The sequence below is a fragment of the Pistacia vera genome, unplaced genomic scaffold, assembly GCF_008641045.1.
Source record: "Pistacia vera cultivar Batoury unplaced genomic scaffold, PisVer_v2 Contig843, whole genome shotgun sequence".
NCBI classification, from domain to species: domain Eukaryota; kingdom Viridiplantae; phylum Streptophyta; class Magnoliopsida; order Sapindales; family Anacardiaceae; genus Pistacia; species Pistacia vera.
Window position 1 is genome coordinate 129,807 of NW_022196716.1, and position 20,277 is coordinate 150,083.

Genomic DNA, 20,277 nt, shown 5'->3' on the forward strand with positions numbered 1-20,277 from the left:
ACAAAAAACCGTCCTTGAAATCCAAGATAATGAATAGAAGACAAAAATTATTGGAGATGGTTCTAAACAAGAAAGATCAATTCTACTATCAACAAAATCACAATTAGATTCATGCTCAAGCAAGGATAATGAATCATGCATCATTTTTAGGCTTAATCATACCCTCGAAACATTATAATACTCCACAAATCACAATAACATGGAATCCAAATGCGGAAAAAATCGGACTTCGGAATAATCTTAAGTTCAATTTTTTATTTTTGACTAAAAGATGAACTATGTTTATGAGGAATCACTAGCAAGACTTCGAACAAAATGATCCAAAAACTTATCTCAGGCAAACAATCAAAGTTCTCTAAATTCAAGCTCTAATGAGTAAATGGAACCCAGAGGCAAGAAGCGTTCTAAGGTTTACATCGATCTCAAGTGATAAGACATCTGATATAGCACTAATATATCATTTTCCAAATCATTCTATTGAACTCATATTAGATTTTTACTTTACACATATATGAAATGACTCGGAAGAGAAACTACGACATGAGTAGATTAAATTTTTCTTAACCATAATCCCCAAGTAGCAAAACAGTTCCGAGTCTGTCCGGAACAGGCTTGTAGCAACTGCTATTGCAATACGGTCATAACTAGAGAGCCACATGCCATCACCACACTTTTAACAGGAGAAGCCTATGCGTTAATGAACCTACATTGTGTAGAATTGGAAAGGGAAAAACGAAAAAGAAACCATAGAGAAACAAAGCCCTTAATGAACCCATGTTCACATTTACATTTCTGAGCTCTCAAGGGAGCTGAACAAAAACTAAAGGATTTTCCTCTTTTTTTCTTTTTCAACTGCTTTTAGCGAAGTGATGAGCTTGAAGGATTTCCTCTGCAATAGTGTTTTCAGCCAATTTTGGCATCTTTGATTTAGACTAGAATTACCATATACAAAGCGCTTGCCTGTCATAAACAAGATGAGACGTAGAGCACGAAAGGGCCTCAATTTAGGAATCGATCTAACATTAATTGCCCGAATAAGCCCTGAACAATAGACAAAACAATAAAAACACAAGAAACAAAATTTAAATGTTAAACAATAATTCTATTTCACACCAATAATTTCAGCCCAATATCTGCAAGCTCGACTCAAACAAATGCTTAGATTTGATCTTCAAGATAAAACCATCTGAGTAGAATGCACCATTAGGCACTTATATGATGCATATCAGAGCTAGACCTCGAATAACCAAATTCTGGAACCATCTAATTATGCTTACACCGTTAACTTGTATTATATTTTAAATTTAAATTTCAGAATTTGACTTCAAAGCAACTACAGAGACACTAACATTAGACATGTTAACTCAGCACTATTCAGCATTGATAGCGATGTCCCCACCTCAACCTCTTCTTTTTTCTATTCAAGTGGGTCCAAACATATGGAGAAAATGCTTGTGCCAGTAGATTATGTAGTGTATGCACTATTGCGACAATTTTTTACTTGTTTCCAGTTGTTCAGCTTAAAGTATTGCTTTTCTAAACAGGGTGAAAACTAGAAACACATTTCAAATGTGTTTGGCACTAAACGTAAAATGAAATATATACGAAATGGAGTAAAAACCCACCTGTCTTCTCCTTCGGCTTGCATGACGTACCATGACGGGCCATCACGTAGCATGGCAGAAAAAAACCAGCAAACTGAAGAAGTGACACCTGAAACTGAGGTCAGAATTCCAGTTTTAGAGTTCAAGATCCAGAAAAGCAATTGAAGAGCTGGGGAGAGGTTATAGATTATAAGAAATTCATCTATACATTTCTTCATAAAGCAGAATTTTAAGGAAATATTTCTGTGAAAGATAGCTTACGTTGAAGAGCGTTGATATTCCTGTACCATCCCTGAATCTCTAGTGGCCATTAGAACTTGGCGCATAAGCCAAACCTCAGCAACGTGTATCCACAACAAACATAAGCTTTCCAAGACCATACGCACAGTAATAGTTAATGAAGAAAAGCTTAAAACAGGTTTGCTTACAATTAGAGCAACAGATCGGAGACAAGCAATGCTACTTGTACTAGCAACAGCTAATCCTCATACTCTGATTGCAGAAACTGACCTCAGCTGCTGCAGTGCTAGAAGGTGAGAATCATGGAGATCAATGTGGGGACCCCAAGCTTGCCTGATTACAAAGGGAAAGAATATTATGAGACTCGACGATTTTTTATTTCTAATTTAGATACCTTAATAAGTCGGGGATGAACCATATAAGATGCTAATAGACAACAAGAGCAATACACGTCATCTCAAGCAGCTTTGAAGGTAACAATGAAGCCTTACCTGATATCAATTGCCTAAAATCGATTGGTTCTGGCTGGCGGAAGAGAATAATTTGGTGAAAAGACCTGCAATTACTCATCGAATCACATATTAGATATTTCAAAATTCAATCAGGCAATTAAATCATCTATACTTATACTTACAAAAACTTTTACCTGATGCAGATTTCGCAAGTGATATCACCCTTTTTATTACACCATCTCTGAATGCATTTCCTATGAGCAAACTACAGGCAGAACCAAAATGTCAGCAGTATATTTTTGAGTTGAAAACTGACAACCGTATCACGACTCACTGCAATGTTTGCCCCCCGATAATCTACCCAAATTACAATGTTTGCTACGTAGGCCTTTAAGATTACGACCGATATTTGATTACATATAACTACTTTAAATAATCTTCACTAAAACTTATTCACTGAAACCGAAACATCATTACTTGTAACGAAATGTTAGCACAAAGGATTTATCAAGGCTTAATAGACCAAATAAATGGAAAATATTGACAACTAACAAAAGCTCTGTTATTTCACTTCAAAAATTTAATGGAAACGGACAAAAGGACATTTTTTAATATTCAACTATTTGATGAAGTCAAATATGACTTTATTGAGAAGTTATATTCATTTTCAGCTGTTTGGTTGGTTAACCAAAAACAGTATCAGGAAAATTTTCTGAAAAAAAGAGAGAAGAAGCTGAATTCACATAAATTATTGATAATGCAACAACTTTTTCAACACAAAAAAAAGACGAAACCTGAAGAAACCAAATAACATGACTTAATTTCAAAGCATCTATTGAAAAAGTCATATTTTCAAAGTTTTCTCGTAACCAAACAGGGGGTTTGGAAAACAAAATAATGACAAAAAAAAAAATATAATAAATATTTGACCAGACAATTCCAAATTTCAATAAGAACAAAATTGAAGTTAAATCCAAGCCCAGAAAGCGACGATCAAACAGTACAGACCACACAAAAAATAACTCATAAATTACAAATTCACTAATACCCACTACCAAATTCACTAGAAAAAAAAAAAAATATCCAAATAAACAGTTCACCAAATTAAAGTCCAATCTGAAGAAGACCTCAAAACTGCAAGAACAAATCAAAGAAGAGAGAACCCAAAAAAAAAAAAAAAAACTACTATCAGAAACCCACAAAAAGTTAAAAAACTCAGATAACCAGAAAAGGGCAAAAAAAAAAAAAGCCTTAAGAAACATGAAAAATATAAGGAAAAAAATAAGAAGGGAAGAAAATCAAGACCTTGAGGGTGCCATTACAAGCACAAGGAGCTTCCATGGAATGAATTTGATCTTCCTCTTGACAAATCCTACACTCCACAATTACGTCACCAACTTTCTTCTTCTTGTTATTATTATTATTATTGCTACTATTATTTTTCAAACCTCCTGAAATAGAAACTGAAGCTGAAGACCCTTCTTCTCCATTCTTGAAATTGTTAATAATAATATTATTAAAATTACTATTATCACCCACACAAACAAGAACCCCATTTCTATCATTCCTCTCTTGCTCTTTCACCACAACCACAACATTATCACTTTGTTGACTCTGTTGCTGTAATGTTTGTGGGGCTTCAAAGCAAGCTGAAGCCATGATCCTGTCCACACACACCATGAAGTCATCCACCATTTCTTTCTTCTTCCTCAATCAATAATTTATAAAATTATAATGTAGAAATGAAGAAACATAAATCTAGATGTTGTTAATAGAATTTTGATGCAGAAATGAAGGAGAAGCAGGAGGAGGAGATGAAGAGGGTGTACAGAAGGAGAGAGAACAAGTGGGTGTATAAAAAAGAAGGAGCACAGTGGGGAGTACTAAGTAGTGGTGATGGTGGTGGCGGAATTTACGAAACCAACCTATTTTGTTTTCTCTTGCATGGACTTCATTGTCCCTTGTCCTTGCTCTCATTTACACTTTTGGAACATTAAAATATCTTCCTAAAGTTTGTCCCCCATTTTTGTATGGCTTGCTGTTAAATTATGTTAACGTTTTATACGTCGGGGTCGTATGCTTATCAAGTATTCAAAAGATTAATCTATAGTTCATGGAATATCAAGTATTCAAAAGATTAATCTATAGTTAATGGAATATTGGATTATTGAGAATGTTATGTTAATGAAAAATTAGATTATCTTGAAAATTATTAGAAATCTTTAGAAAAATATGTTTGGTTAGTTAGAATAAATTGTTAGATATGTTATTTAAATTACTAAATTACCCTCTTTTTAAATATTATTTTTATTATTAATTTTTGAATAATTTCTCTTAACCCCTAATATTTCAGATTTAGATGAAACACCTCAGTTTATATAAGACTTTAATTTATAACAAAATCACTCTCATCACCCCAAGCCACATCCCAAATATGGTCATTAATGGCCAGATCCATTGATCTGGCCTGAAATAGCCAGAATAGATCTGGACATTTCCGGTCAGACCTACCGAACGCCATATCGGAGTCTCCCGACGACTCTTAGCAATTTACGGTGACGACCGGTAGTGGTTGGCCAACTGTCTGCGGTGGTGGTGGTGGTCTAAAATTTGTTTTAAATATAAGGACATTATTGTCTAAAAACTTAATTAAACAAGGGTGAAATTGTAATGGTGGATTAATGTAAATTGATTTTAAAACAAGGGCATTATTGTCCAATTTTTTTATTGATAAGGGATAAAATTATAATAAAAATAAGATAATCAAGTAATCCTATAACGTCTAAGAAAATGGAGGTTATCAGATTACCTATAATATTACCAATAATAACTATTATTAGTATTGGAAGATTATCGGAATCTTGTATCATTTAACAACCAAATATGGTAATCAAGTAATATAAAATGACATTACCTCAGTAATCTCATATAACCTCCAACCAAACGCCCCCTAAAGGGTTTGTCTGGTGGTTAACAATATTTGCTCTTTTCATTGATTTTCTGGGTTCAAATCATCTTAGGTCATCTACCATATTTGTGATTTTTCTAGAACATTGGATTTGTAGGGTATTCAATGGGCCTCGGAGATTAGTTGAGGTTGAGGTGCACTCAAGTTGGCTTAGACACCCCGGTTATAAAAAATTGTTTACCTACTCTTATAAATTTTAGATTCAAAGTATATGTCGCAAATATATACAACTCACATAGTATTTCATTTTATTAATGTACGGATGGCCAACAATTATGACATGTAAGGATGTCATATGCAACGACGTAATACCATAAATCAGTGCATGTATATCATGTAATATTGGATGTAACCGAGTATGATGGGGTGCAGTCAAACCGAGTAGCTCATGAGCTACTCTAGCTCGTGAGCTACTCAGGCTCGACTCATCACAAACTCAGGCTTGGCTCATCAAAAGACGAGTAGTTCACGAGTTCGAGCTCACCTTCAAGCTCGCGAAAGGTGTTGAGCTTTTCTGGGCTCGATTCGAACTACTCGTGATCTTCAAATTGCTCATGTCGTCATTCGAGTCGGCGAAGCTCGTGAGCTTGATCGATGGTTTCAGCTCGCGTAAGATCAGATTTGCCCTAAAATCTAAAACAAAGACACTCGGCTGCAAAATCCCTAAAACAAAGACAGTTTCCCTTCAAGCTTATTTCACCTCCACCACCGTCATCTTCATTTTTTCACACCACAAAGTCTGAGACGCCACCCTTCATTGAGCAACCACCAGATGACTTCTTCTTTGTTTGCTTGTTGCTATGTTTTGTGTGTAGGTGGTTGGAGAGGGATAGTAGGCTGGGTGGTTTTGGCGGTGTTGGTGGTTTTGTGTGGAGTTGATGTCAACCTCTTAGGAGCCTGGGGGTTTCGGTGGGGCTGGTGGGTTTTGTTTCCTTGTTGTGCTTGTTTTCTAGGCTGGTTTTGTTTTTCTGTTTGTTGGTGTTTAGGGGTTTTTGTATAGAGTTTCGCCTATTGTGCTCTTGGTGTGGGTTGTTTGTAAAGGATTTTGTGGAAGTTGATTTTACAGCTTCGTTTTTGGATTGCTTTGAATGATTTTAGAGCTTTTGGATGAACGTTTGCACCCTAAGTGTTTGAGTTTTTGCTTAAGTGAACAATAGAAGACAAAAGCAGTTTACATTGATTTTTACAGGTTTATACGAGCTTGGATCGACTCACCTCGTACTTAAATCGAGTCAAGCCGAGCTCGAGCTCGAGCCACTGCTTAACTAATTCGAGCTAAGCTCGAGCCAGCCATTACTTGGCTTGGCTTGGCTCGTATGCTACCCCTAATCGTGAGTCATCATTTATATGATGTTAGCTATGGTTAGTTGGTTGTATGTATACATAAATGGTGAATAAGTTATTCTCTAACACATATTATTCACTTTAAAAGTAAGAAATCGTGATAATTATAAAGGTGGAAGAGAGAAAAATATATTCACACGGGGCATGCGTGCATTTGATTTCGTGTTGTAGTAATATGATACTATGTTCATATTAGAGTGTACAAACAATTGAAAATTATATATTGGCATGACGTCTCATGGTTAATTGGTTTATCAAGAGTTGTTATAAGAACGTTAATTCTGCCACGTAGTTATTCAATTTAAAAGTCATTAATTACATTAATGATAAAGATGGAATAATAGAAAAGATTTATAGGTGACATGCATGCATTTAATATATGGCCATAGAATTCAAATTAAACTTTGATCATNCCTAATACTTCTCATTGACCATCCATTTACTCTTGTTTGTAGATATATAGAAAGTGTTCTCTCTCGACAGAATTCTACACACACCTATCCAGAGCTCGTTGAATATCTAAATGCCATAGATTCTTGGGTATATCATAGCAACTCACCATCTTAGTATTATTTGACTTAAGTTTCTTTCAATATTACTTTGTAGTGGCAATATGGAGGCTCTAGGAGATCATATTTTCAATGGCTATATTAATTGAAATCATATGAATGCTAGATTCTTTCTATTAAGTTGCATTTGCCAATGTAGTTTTCTTTTTGTTGGCTATGAATGCAGGTAATGAAATATAAGTTCCCTTCAGAAAAGGACATGAAGCACATCAACCGGAAACTAAAATCTTGTTGGGGCCATGGCTCACATGAAGAGTACTGCCTACAATTCATGTTCTGTACAGATATTAACATTGCTATTACAGAACACTGATTTGTCCTAAATCCATGCACTTCTTTGATTACTTGGCAGGGGTAAGAAACGGGAAAAGAAATCGAAGCACAAGTCCAAAAGTTCAAATGAAATGCAAAATGGGCCTTCTCATGTGTAACCATACATTCTGCTTTTCGTCTTGGATTCCTAAAGTGATTATCGTCAAACATGAATTCAGGTTTGACTCCCAAGTTTTGGCAGAGCCTCTGTTGCACTAATGAGTTCAAACCTCTCTTTTTCTGTACTAACTCTGATTTCGTGAACAGATAAATATACTAAGCTTTTCATGGCCTAATCGAGTTCTGGATTGCAAGAGAAGTCTTTCCAGTGGAAGAGAAATCTGATTCTTTTACAGATAAATTTCAAGGCATTATCAAGATTCTTTGCTTCCGATTTTGTGAGTTAGAATTTTGTTATTTTTGAAACAGCGGAACATATCCATTGTTGAACTCACCATACGTAGAACACCATTTACTTGGAAGTTCTGTGAATATGTATTTGAGCTTATAAAGTTCACAAATTGAGAAAATTCCTTGACTAGAAATGAATCCTCCCCAGCATAGAGACGGTAACTTCGAACGAATTAGACAGAAATCCAATTTATTTTGTTCCATTTCACTTTTCTTTATAGGCTTTTTATTTTTTCTTGGGGTGTATTTTATGATGTTCATACATGACCAAAAGGGAAAATTTTTGGGACGTGTAACTCCTAGTTACTATTTGAAAATGGGGATGCTTCACAAACCATATGGATTCATCTTTATTTAGTACTGAAATTTTTTATAACAAAGTAATGAGTGCTATTCAATTTCCCCTGCAAACCTGTGTTTTAAAAACCGGATTGGACCGGCCGGTCCGACCGGGACCTGGCAGCTTCTCAGGTCTGGTTCAGGTCTTAGGGGGGTTATTATAATAGTTTAAAATTATAATGGTTAACTTGTAATTTTATAGGGGTATTTTTGAAATAAATAAAAATTTTACAGACTAATTTGAACTTTTTAGAGGAATTTTTGTAATATATTAAAATTTGAGGGATTAATGATAATTTTTTGAAAATAAAATTGTTGCTGATGTCATCGGTCCAACCGGTTGGATCAATTGGACCGGTTGACTCGTGACTCGGGCAGTCAAACGGGTTGTCCTCCAGTTCGGGTTTTAAAACAATGCTGTAAACGCAAGTTTGAAACTAGAGTCTTTGTCGAACTTTATAATCTTTAGGATGAAGGAAACAGTAATCTAAATCTTAAGATCGAAAGCATACCATAGACTTTGATTATTTGATTAACCTTAATCATTAAATTAAAGAATGCAATATATACGAATTTTAGTTCGTAGGCTTATTAGAAAATAGTAAAGTTTATTATAAAGGCAATTTAAAATTTTGAAAGTTAAAAGAAAGTTTTGGAGAGGTTGAAGTTTTATAATTATGGACTCATCCACTCCTTCATCTTCATGTTTATCCATATTTACTGCTCTCGTAAGTGTTGAATCCTCGACATCATCTTCTTTTTTAAATCCCAGCATTACTTTTTCTAAACTTGTCACTTCTCTGTTCTTCATGACCTTTAGAGCCCTTGTTAAGCCATTAAGAAAGCCTGTGAAAGAATATGTGTCCTGTAAAACAATGGCATGTCTTGATTTTTGTGATGAAAAGTCTTGACATGATATTAATCTGGATGCAATGTTTTTATATTTGGATTGGGCCTTGACTCGATCAAGGGACCGATCCTTGAGTCAGGTGGTCTGATCGGTGACATCATGTTGACGTCAATATAATATAATAAAATTTTAAAACTCTAATAATTAAAAAATTTCTAAAATAAATTCATTTAGAACGGCGGTCTATTCTTTGACCCAACGGTTAAATTGCGGTTTGACACTACTCTTGTCAATTTAACCTCGAGTCAATACAATCCAATAGGTTCGACACTACTCCTGTCAGTTCAACCTCGTGTCAATACATTTCAATAGCTAAAACGAGTTTTAGCCTGTGTGGACCCCCAGTTTGGTTTAGGTTTTGAAACCATGTCTAAATGATGATTAATGTTATCAAATATATTTGATTATAATATATAAAGTATGATATTTCATATTTATACAATTTACTAGATTTATCAAATTATTCAACGAGAAATCATTAACATATTGTAAACATAAGGCTACCACTAACTGGAAACTACAATCTTCTTTTATATTATTTCTTTTCCTTGGAAACGACGTCGCTGTGCTCTGTTTCTTTTGGTTAAACACTACAAAACCCAAAACCTCACAAGCTCTACTGAAAAGCTTCAATGGCGTGCATAGTCTCCATAAGCTTCTCCGCCCCCCTTCGTCCTCCTTCACTCAACGTAAGTTCCTCTCCAAATGCCTAATTCTGTTTTCTTAGTTGGTGTTTGAAACACCCCCTGTTTTTGTTTTTCGAGAAAATTTTAAACTTCATATTTTACAGCCTTTATGTGAATAAATTTGTGAACTTTAAGTTTGTTTAACTTGTTTTACAGAAAATTTATCGGGGAAAATCGGCGCCAGCCAGGCTTTCACGTAATGCAATTGTTACTACAGGTTTTGTTCTTCAATTTTCTTGTATTGCAAACTGATAAAGATTAGTTTTTTTATTTGAATTTTGGTTTTTAATCATGGTTATATTATGTTTGTCTCATGTGCTTTAGGTTGAATTTTAATATTTTTGGTGTGCCGAATTGCTAATAGATTAACTAGAATTTATAGATTTTTACGCTTTGAAAAACTTTTTGCTGTTCTACTAGATGTTCATTTGTAAAATGTAATGCCACTTTGAAGATTTATTTTTCCTATCGAGTTGAAAAATGGAGTGGTCATGTGGAATGCGAATTTCTTGTTGAAAATATTTTTGATTGGATAAATTGAATGAAATTATGTGAACTCCTTTGAAGCCAGGTTGAGTTGAAATGAATTATCTAAAACCTTTAGATTTCAATCGTCTAGCGAGATTAGGTAATTTCCAAAGCAGGCAATAAACTGAGTCTGGGAACTTTGCTACTTTATATGGGAAAATTTTGAATGAAGTAATTTGAAAAATAGAACTTTCAGTTCACTAGATTTTACTTAATTGAACTTCAATAATCTCACGACACATGTGCACACATGTATAAAAAGATGATTAAGGCCAATCAGTAGTGATAAAATGGCTCAAAAACTCTGATGGAATGAATTCCATAATTGTTCTTGGAAACGTCTACGTTGTATACCAAAACGATATTTTCATTGCTTGCTTTCAAATTTTGACAATGTGAACTTCATTTGCAGCAGCCAATCTTGTTGCCGCCTGCAGCTTAGATAGAGGCTTATTTCCTGTGAGTCAGAGCTCTCATTGTCATTTAACAGCTTCTTTAAAGCATTTTGATGAAATTGTTTCTTGTTTGGATATAAGTTCTTGTACTCATATGAAAATAACTGGTTATTGGGTTGGACCAGATGTTGATGATGGTTGGGGTTTTGTAGAAGCATTTGTTAAACGAATTACTTGATTTCCCATTTATCACGAATAATTTGCATGGTTTTTTTTTTTTTTCTCTGGTTTCTGTAAGTTACTAGATGGATGTTGCAGAATCGCTCAGGCAATGATCTAAAAGCACTTGCACTCTATAGTATGTAAAAGTATCCAAATATTATTGGATGCAAGAAATTTGGTTGGTTTTTTTTCATTTGGCTGAGGGCATTTGTGGATATTGCTGGTGAAATAGGCTGTTGACTACCAAAAAGGCTTCAAACTCTGGCTTAAACCAGTGTTTCTCAATAAACTCTATCCTACACCATTTAATGCTGTTGATTGGTGAAATATTACTAGATTTCAAATCATCGAAGATATGAAAAACTAATTGCTTTTATTATTATTTTGATAAAAGCCAATCAAATATATAAAAGAACTAATTACATTTACATTGTCCAATAAATCAGGTATAATGTTATTCAACATATATGAAAGACACTGCACACTAAAGTTAGTGTAATATATAAACTTTAATGAGAAGATGATGAAGAAAGTAGTAAGAACTCATTCAATTTTTAACAACTCAAAATTAAGAAGTCAGCTTATAATTTACCCAAATCTAAATGGTATCAGCCATGCTTCTATTGAACTTGTCATACAATCAATATATACTCAGTAAAGGTTGTCTGGATGTTGATTGAGGATCAGAAATTTATTGATTTTATTCCATAGGTGCTGAAATGTTTAAGCTATTAACAATTTTATCTATTTGGATTACCTTTAATGGAGCTTCACATTCCTTTTTACTTACTACCATGGTTGGAGGAAAATGAACAGGAATTAACTACTCTTCCTCCATTGCAGCATTCAATAGAATGTGCTGAACAATAAATAACCAAACTAAAATAATTAAAATCTTTCAAGTTTGTGGTGAACAGTATTCCAGTTGTGTGCAAGCCAGTTAATATCATGCCTTCATTCTACTATTTCTGTTGTGTCAAAATTCTTAGCTTGGGATTGCTATCATAGCAAAACTTATTATAGTGAAGTGTTTCTTATTTGAATCAAATTAATTATTAATAGGTCACTCTCCTCCAAGTGATTTTGGGAGGAGGGAGGAAGAGATTGGTGTCACTGTATTCATAAAAGATGTTGTGGGTGAAACAAAATGGATCTACATGCTAGTGCATGTGCACTTTCTCCGTTACACGCACACATATTTATGCACTCCCGCACACGAGTGTGTGATTGCTCTGCATTGGTAAATTTTGATATGAATGGGAATTAGCAATTCTTCCTCTACAGTAAATAGCAATCAGTTGAATGTGTTGAACAAAACATCACCAAATTAAAGTAGTTACTATTTTCTTGTTTATGGAGAACAATGATCCAGTTGTGTGCAAGCTGGTGAATAGCGTGCCTCCATTTCCCTAATTCTGCTGTGTCAAATGCTTTGCTTGTGAAAGCTATCATAATAAAACTTATTGTACTGAATATAGTGGAAACTTTTTCTTACTTGAATCCAATTTAAGTGTTACTCAGTCAGACTCCTGATTGATTTTGGGAGTAAGAAGGAAGAGATTGGTGTCACTGTATTCATATGATGTTGTGTGTGAAGCAATATCTTTCTACATGCATGTGTGTGCACATTTTCTCCCACACACACACACACACGCACACTCATATACAAACGTGTGAGCACGTGCGAGTGCGTGACTCCTTTGCGTTGGTATATTTTGATACGTATCAACATTGTTCCCTGGACCATTAGAGATAAGGTGAATAATTACTTTAAGTAGATCAAAGCTTTTGAAATGTGTATTAGAGCACATTGCAATTTGCAACAGTGTTGCATTTGCTTACAGTGACTGCTGCAACTCACATGGATAACCCATGATCCTCTGGCCTTCTGTCCTGGATAATGGGTGCACCAGATGTGGTACAGTATCAGTTTACGAAGCATCGGTTGGCGCTTGCCGGACAATCAATGTGATGTGAGCACATTATGAATTTCGATACCACAATTCCATGGTTGGAGCCCATGGAAGCAACATTCATTCCAAAGACATTGTACCTGGAAAACCATCACAGAATTCTGCACTGATATTTTTGGTCCTATTTTCTTGAGGTTTTCGAAATTATCCCATAACTAAAGAAACCATCTAATATTACTGCTCACTGGCATGGTTGGTCCAGAAACTTTTGGAGTTTTTAGCTTTTGTCCCTCTTACTGCCTTATTTTCTTCACATTTCTCTTCTTTTTGGGGGGGAACATATACATATGTAGTGGGAGTTTCTTCCATTCCTTTTGTATCAAGTGCCCCTCAGGTTTCATCATCTATTGGACAGAGAGAAAAAAACATAACATGGTTGAGAAGTGGTCCCCAAAGTGGTTACAGAAACCCTAGGTTGCATCTTGATACCCTAAGTCTGACACAAATTCTAATTTTAATTTTAGGGTCTTAGCAATCATCTTTTTATGGAGAAATTAGCCAATCCATTTGCTTGTAAAAAACAAAAAGCATGCCCTTATATTTGAATAGGACTTTCACGTTTAATCATGTTATGTAAAGCCACAAGATTTGTGGTCCCTTGTTCTAGGGTTTAGTAAAGCCCTAAATCAAGTACATATGCCACCGTGACTATTCTTGTTTCCTTTTCCTTTTCTTGTCTAGGTAAATAACTATTTGTATTATCTCAAAGTTAACTTTAAAATTTTTGTGCAAAAACATTAAAAACAGTTGATCAAAGTTTTTGAAGGCTTTATTTACCTGAGATGATACAATTGAACTGCTTGTTTGGTCTTGAACTTTGATCTTTACTTACTTTTTTTCATTTCCCTCTTTGAGAAAGATTGCTTATTTTGCCGGTAGGAAAAAGTTCAGTAACTTGAATTGAAACTTTCTAAAGATGAAGAGTCCTTTTTTTCTTTTTTTTAAGTTTACCCAGAAAAACAAAGAGTTAGAAACGAGAAAGTATCATGTACAGGAAATTGTTGGACACACGGTCTCAGTCATAATCAAACATACAGTGATTGGAAAATTGAACATCAAGTGCTATCGTTATCAGGAACATCTGAATAAGACACGTCTGCGTGTGCGCGTGCGTGTGCAAACAGAAAGTTTGATCTTTCTGGAGAAACCAAATATAGCAGTTTCCTTTATAATATACATGAAATTGAAATAAAAAGTTTATAAATTATAAGTTAAGACTCAATTGATGACTCAATTGATCTTCATCAGAACATAGCTAGGTAAGATTTCCATAAATGCAGAGAAAAGTAGTGAATTCAAGGAAAGAAATATTTCAGTTTCATCTATCTAGCTAGCACTTTAGCAAAGTAAAGTAACCCTCCTCTCACAGAACACTAAGCAAGAACTTAAGTTTCCTTAAAATCACAAATCAGTTATTAAGAACTATTTCAACTGCTCTAAATTAGTACCAGTCATAGAGTACTAAATATACAAGATACAATTTCTACAGATCAGTTCACAAATTCAACCAAGTGACTCTCCTCCAACAGAAGGAAAAGGGAAAAGAGGAAGCAAATTACTACAAAGAGAGGAGCCATAGCCATAAATTGAGAGAGATATACAAGGTTAACCATGTAACTTATAGCAGCTTTGCTTGTATTCAATCCTAGAGACTGAAAACTTGTGCAAACTGATTACAAAGATCACTGTTGTCATAGTCTTCTTCACCGTAAACAGTAAAATGTTGTTCAAGATGGCTTTGTAAGAGGGGATTTACCTTTCTCAAGAAGCCTGGACTCTAGTGGAGTTAAAGTTTCAATTTGCTGCCCGCTTTCAACATTCTGATCCTTTTTATGGTTTGATTCTTCATCTTTGTCTTGGCTGCTACTGACTTTGTTGCTTTGGTTAGTTTTTTCTCTTTCAGCTTCCCTATATTTATGTAAGTACCTTGCTATAGCCTCAGCATAGTTATCAAACCCTAGAGCACTGAGAGCCCAACAGATGTCATCTCCATTCACTGTCTTGCGATTCTCCTTGTGACACTTGTCAGATGCCTCACTTGTTACAAAACTTATAAACTCAGTTGCACATTCTTGCATTGTTTGTTTGGCTTCTTTGGAGATCTTGGCACTTGGTGGCAGGATTTGCTTCATTATTCTACCCACGTTGGCAATAGGCAGTAGCTTATCTTGCTCATCTACCATTTCTATACTCAAAACTTGATCTCTTCAAAGACAGACACGTTGCCTTTTAGTCTGCAGACTCACGGCTATATACTATATAGATGGGTATCTATGTGTCAGCATGTATGCAAATGCATGTTCATGTTAATGTGCATACATAAACCATGCCATATATCAATTATGCTGCATGATGAGGATGCCGCATGTCATGGTAAATTTCTAGAGGATGAACCACTATGGATATGCCGTTGTTTCAATATTGATGGTATGCTTCTTAGAATAACATGACAAAACAATTATATATATATAGACAAAGAAAAGTTTATGTTTCAGTGACCAAAAACAGATAAATTTTGATGGTATATTTTATATATGTTCCTTCTAGCATGCATGATTTTACTTATGTTTAGATGTTCCTATATAAGTTACATGCAGTGGACTGGTTTATATGGACCTTTATAGTAAAAAAATATCAGTTAAAGAATTAAAAGTTTAGGACAGATGAGCTGAAACTGAAACCTGCTTTTTTTTTTGGTTTGATCAGGTAGGTGAAAACTAAAAATAAAGATAAAGAACCCATTGGTTTTGATTGTGTAACTATGGAGCTCAGCATGACCAAACTTTCACAATAATTCTATCAAGTCAAGTTTAATATTGAGTAAAATGAGCAAGAAGTCTTCCTTGATTCTACTTATTAATTAGAATCTGACCAAGTTTACTCCTTTGCAACTTCGCCCCCTAGATTTTAGGAATAATTTGGGAAAGGTTTTAAAGCTTAAAGGCTTAATAATGGTCCCCACCACCAATGCCTTCTTTTAACTGTGTAATATATCTTCTGTATCCTTTTATGCTTGCATTATATATATTAACATAAGCTTGATATATTCTCTTTACTATTCAAATAAGTGGTCTGTATTGGTGACCGTTCGCATTTTTAATGATTTGATTAATCTAATGACGAAGCATAAACCTAAAAAAAAAAAAGCTGATTATAAACGCTAGTGCGCCTTGATTACCTATGCTTAATTAGGTTTAGTTTTAGGTTTATTGTTCTTATTGGCGGCCGAATAATATTTTTCTTTATGAAATTGAATCTGTTAGGTTTTGGTCAAGTTCTGTGATTGACAAGTTTCATTTACACAAGATAAACAAGTCTCTAGAATACCAGTTATGAACCTTAGACACCCACAAAAATATGCATATGCAAGCATGTTACTCACATTGTGATTAGTTTCTTTTATTAATGAAGCTGTTAAAAAATTGTTAGTGGCTTTTTGAAGCATGTTGACACTTCTAAATTAGGTACATTTTGTTATTAAAGAAAAGTATATGTAGACGAATCATGATCAGGCTCTTCCAGGACCAGGCCACTAGTTGAGTTAAGGATGATGATCATGGAAGAATTATTTGCTGTACTTCTTGTGCTCAACTAGAGGTTTTGAAAGTGGGTGGTTTATATATATGTGATTTATCAAAAATAATGGTGGGGTGGGGTTAACAATATAACCCTTTTTGGTACAATATTCTTTGAGCAAAATATCACTATAGTGGAAACTTTTTCTTACTTGAATCCAATTTAAGTGTTACTCAGTCAGACTCCTGATTGATTTTGGGAGTAAGAAGGAAGAGATTGGTGTCACTGTATTCATATGATGTTGTGTGTGAAGCAATATCTTTCTACATGCATGTGTGTGCACATTTTCTCCCACACACACACACACACGCACACTCATATACAAACGTGTGAGCACGCGCGAGTGCGTGACTCCTTTGCGTTGGTATATTTTGATATGTATCAACATTGTTCCCTGGACCATTAGAGATAAGGTGAAAAATTACTTTAAGTAGATCAAAGCTTTTGAAATGTGTATTAGAGCACATTGCAATTTGCAACAGTGTTGCATTTGCTTACAGTGACTGCTGCAACTCACATGGATAACCCATGATCCTCTGGCCTTCTGTCCTGGAGAATGGGTGCACCAGATGTGGTACAGTATCAGTTTACGAAGCATCGGTTGGCGCTTGCCGGACAATCAATGTGATGTGAGCACATTATGAATTTCGATACCACAATTCCATGGTTGGAGCCCATGGAAGCAACATTCATTCCAAAGACATTGTACCTGGAAAACCATCACAGAATTCTGCACTGATATTTTTGGTCCTATTTTCTTGAGGTTTTCGAAATTATCCCATAACTAAAGAAACCATCTAATATTACTGCTCACTGGCATGGTTGGTCCAGAAACTTTTGGAGTTTTTAGCTTTTGTCCCTCTTACTGCCTTATTTTCTTCACGTTTCTCTTCTTTTTGGGGGGGAACATATACATATGTAGTGGGAGTTTCTTCTATTTCTTTTGTATCAAGTGCCCCTCAGGTTTCATCATCTATTGGACAGAGAGAAAAAAACATAACATGGTTGAGAAGTGGTCCCCCAAATGGTTACAGAAACCCTAGGTTGCATCTTGATACCCTAAGTCTGACACAAATTGTAATTTTATTTTTAGGGTCTTAGCAATCATCTTTTTATGGAGAAATTAGCCAATCCATTTGCTTGTAAAAAACAAAAAGCATGCCCTTATATTTGAATAGGACTTTCACGTTTAATCATGTTATGTAAAGCCACAAGATTTGTGGTCCCTTGTTCTAGGGTTTAGTAAAGCCCTAAATCAAGTACATATGCCACCGTGACTATTCTTGTTTCCTTTTCCTTTTCTTGTCTAGGTAAATAACTATTTGTATTATCTCAAAGTTAACTTTAAAATTTTTGTGCAAAAACATTAAAAACAGTTGATCAAAGTTTTTGAAGGCTTTATTTACCTGAGATGATACAATTGAACTGCTTGTTTGGTCTTGAACTTTGATCTTTACTTACTTTTTTTCATTTCCCTCTTTGAGAAAGATTGCTTATTTTGCCGGTAGGAAAAAGTTCAGTAACTTGAATTGAAACTTTCTAAAGATGAAGAGTCCTTTTTTTCTTTTTTTTAAGTTTACCCAGAAAAACAAAGAGTTAGAAACGAGAAAGTATCATGTACAGGAAATTGTTGGACACACGGTCTCAGTCATAATCAAACATACAGTGATTGGAAAATTGAACATCAAGTGCTATCGTTATCAGGAACATCTGAATAAGACACGTCTGCGTGTGCGCGTGCGTGTGCAAACAGAAAGTTTGATCTTTCTGGAGAAACCAAATATAGCAGTTTCCTTTATAATATACATGAAATTGAAATAAAAAGTTTATAAATTATAAGTTAAGACTCAATTGATGACTCAATTGATCTTCATCAGAACATAGCTAGGTAAGATTTCCATAAATGCAGAGAAAATTAGTGAATTCAAGGAAAGAAATATTTCAGTTTCATCTATCTAGCTAGCACTTTAGCAAAGTAAAGTAACCCTCCTCTCACAGAACACTATGCAAGAACTTCAGTTTCCTTAAAATCACAAATCAGTTATTAAAAACTATTTCAACTGCTCTAAACTAGTACCAGTCATAGAGTACTAAATACACAAGATACAATTGCTACAGATCCGTTCACAAATTCAACCAAGTGACTCTCCTCCAACAGAAGGAAAAGGGAAAAGAGGAAGCAAATTACTACAAAGAGAGGAGCCATTACCATAAATTGAGAGAGATATACAAGGTTAACCATGTAACTTATAGCAGCTTTGCTTGTATTCAATCCTAGAGACTGAAAACTTGTGCAAACTGATTACAAAGATCACTGTTGTCATAGTCTTCTTCACCGTAAACAGTAAAATGTTGTTCAAGATGGCTTTGTAAGAGGGGATTTACCTTTCTCAAGAAGCCTGGACTCTAGTGGAGTTAAAGTTTCAATTTGCTGCCCGCTTTCAACATTCTGATCCTTTTTATGGTTTGATTCTTCATCTTTGTCTTGGCTGCTACTGACTTTGTTGCTTTGGTTAGTTTTTTCTCTTTCAGCTTCCCTATATTTATGTAAGTACCTTGCTATAGCCTCAGCATAGTTATCAAACCCTAGAGCACTGAGAGCCCAACAGATGTCATCTCCATTCACTGTCTTGCGATTCTCCTTGTGACACTTGTCAGATGCCTCACTTGTTACAAAACTTATAAACTCAGTTGCACATTCTTGCATTGTTTGTTTGGCTTCTTTGGAGATCTTGGCACTTGGTGGCAGGATTTGCTTCATTATTCTACCCACGTTGGCAATAGGCAGTAGCTTATCTTGCTCATCGACCATTTCTATACTCAAAACTTGATCTCTTCAAAGACAGACACGTTGCCTTTTAGTCTGCAGACTCACTGCTATATACTATATAGATGGGTATCTATGTGTCAGCATGTATGCAAATGCATGTTCATGTTAATGTGCATACATAAACCATGCCATATATCAATTATGCTGCATGATGAGGATGCCGCATGTCATGGTAAATTTCTAGAGGATGAACCACTATGGATATGCCGTTGTTTCAATATTGATGGTATGCTTCTTAGAATAACATGACAAAACAATTATATATATATAGACAAAGAAAAGTTTATGTTTCAGTGACCAAAAACAGATAAATTTTGATGGTATATTTTATATATGTTCCTTCTAGCATGCATGATTTTACTTATGTTTAGATGTTCCTATATAAGTTACATGCAGTGGACTGGTTTATATGGACCTTTATAGTAAAAAAATATCAGTTAAAGAATTAAAAGTTTAGGACAGATGAGCTGAAACTGAAACCTGCTTTTTTTTTTGGTTTGATCAGGTAGGTGAAAACTAAAAATAAAGATAAAGAACCCATTGGTTTTGATTGTGTAACTATGGAGCTCAGCATGACCAAACTTTCACAATAATTCTATCAAGTCAAGTTTAATATTGAGTAAAATGAGCAAGAAGTCTTCCTTGATTCTACTTATTAATTAGAATCTGACCAAGTTTACTCCTTTGCAACTTCGCCCCCTAGATTTTAGGAATAATTTGGGAAAGGTTTTAAAGCTTAAAGGCTTAATAATGGTCCCCACCACCAATGCCTTCTTTTAACTGTGTAATATATCTTCTGTATCCTTTTATGCTTGCATTATATATATTAACATAAGCTTGATATATTCTCTTTACTATTCAAATAAGTGGTCTGTATTGGTGACCGTTCGCATTTTTAATGATTTGATTAATCTAATG

The 20,277-nt window shown here is 34.8% G+C and overlaps 3 protein-coding genes, 1 long non-coding RNA gene and 1 pseudogene across 4 annotated transcripts; 2 read left to right on the forward strand and 3 right to left on the reverse strand.

Moving 5' to 3' along the window:
- Window positions 1–1,022: 1,022 nt before the first annotated feature.
- LOC116118423 lies at window positions 1,023–4,183 on the reverse strand (annotated as a pseudogene).
- A 2,850-nt stretch (window positions 4,184–7,033) lies between these two features.
- Window positions 7,034–7,934, forward strand: LOC116118420. The gene is made up of 4 exons (XR_004126150.1): window positions 7,034–7,148; window positions 7,344–7,432; window positions 7,530–7,668; window positions 7,757–7,934. It is a non-coding gene; the product is annotated as an uncharacterized LOC116118420 (long non-coding RNA).
- A 1,799-nt stretch (window positions 7,935–9,733) lies between these two features.
- LOC116118421 lies at window positions 9,734–11,104 on the forward strand. Its single transcript, XM_031404409.1, has 3 exons — window positions 9,734–9,838; window positions 9,992–10,052; window positions 10,776–11,104. Exons 1-3 carry the CDS (start codon window positions 9,782–9,784, stop codon window positions 10,994–10,996), a joined length of 339 nt encoding a protein of 112 aa, XP_031260269.1. The 5' UTR covers window positions 9,734–9,781; the 3' UTR covers window positions 10,997–11,104.
- Window positions 11,105–13,708: 2,604 nt separating this feature from the next.
- LOC116118428 (nuclear transcription factor Y subunit B-4-like) lies at window positions 13,709–15,136 on the reverse strand. The gene is made up of 2 exons (XM_031404418.1): window positions 14,710–15,136; window positions 13,709–13,887 (listed from the first exon to the last, which is right to left on the reverse strand). Exons 1-2 carry the CDS (start codon window positions 15,134–15,136, stop codon window positions 13,841–13,843), a joined length of 474 nt encoding a protein of 157 aa, XP_031260278.1. The 3' UTR covers window positions 13,709–13,840.
- Window positions 15,137–17,913: 2,777 nt separating this feature from the next.
- On the reverse strand, window positions 17,914–19,341 carry LOC116118424 (nuclear transcription factor Y subunit B-4-like). Its single transcript, XM_031404411.1, has 2 exons — window positions 18,915–19,341; window positions 17,914–18,092 (listed from the first exon to the last, which is right to left on the reverse strand). Exons 1-2 carry the CDS (start codon window positions 19,339–19,341, stop codon window positions 18,046–18,048), a joined length of 474 nt encoding a protein of 157 aa, XP_031260271.1. The 3' UTR covers window positions 17,914–18,045.
- Window positions 19,342–20,277: the final 936 nt, after the last annotated feature.

What these genes read in the sequence shown, in the direction of transcription:
- LOC116118421 (XM_031404409.1), top strand. Translation starts at nt 9,782, where the DNA reads ATGGCGTGCATAGTCTCCATAAGCTTCTCCGCCCCCCTTCGTCCTCCT. An exon ending in TTCGTCCTCCTTCACTCAAC is followed by an intron (nt 9,839 to 9,991) that starts GTAAGTTCCTCT and finishes CTTGTTTTACAG; the next exon opens with AAAATTTATCGGGGAAAATC. An exon ending in TAATGCAATTGTTACTACAG is followed by an intron (nt 10,053 to 10,775) that starts GTTTTGTTCTTC and finishes CTTCATTTGCAG; the next exon opens with CAGCCAATCTTGTTGCCGCC.
- LOC116118428 (XM_031404418.1), bottom strand. Translation starts at nt 15,136, where the DNA reads ATGGTAGATGAGCAAGATAAGCTACTGCCTATTGCCAACGTGGGTAGA. An exon ending in GTCCAGGCTTCTTGAGAAAG is followed by an intron (nt 13,888 to 14,709) that starts GTAAATCCCCTC and finishes CTTAAAAAAAAG; the next exon opens with AAAAAAAGGACTCTTCATCT.
- LOC116118424 (XM_031404411.1), bottom strand. Translation starts at nt 19,341, where the DNA reads ATGGTCGATGAGCAAGATAAGCTACTGCCTATTGCCAACGTGGGTAGA. An exon ending in GTCCAGGCTTCTTGAGAAAG is followed by an intron (nt 18,093 to 18,914) that starts GTAAATCCCCTC and finishes CTTAAAAAAAAG; the next exon opens with AAAAAAAGGACTCTTCATCT.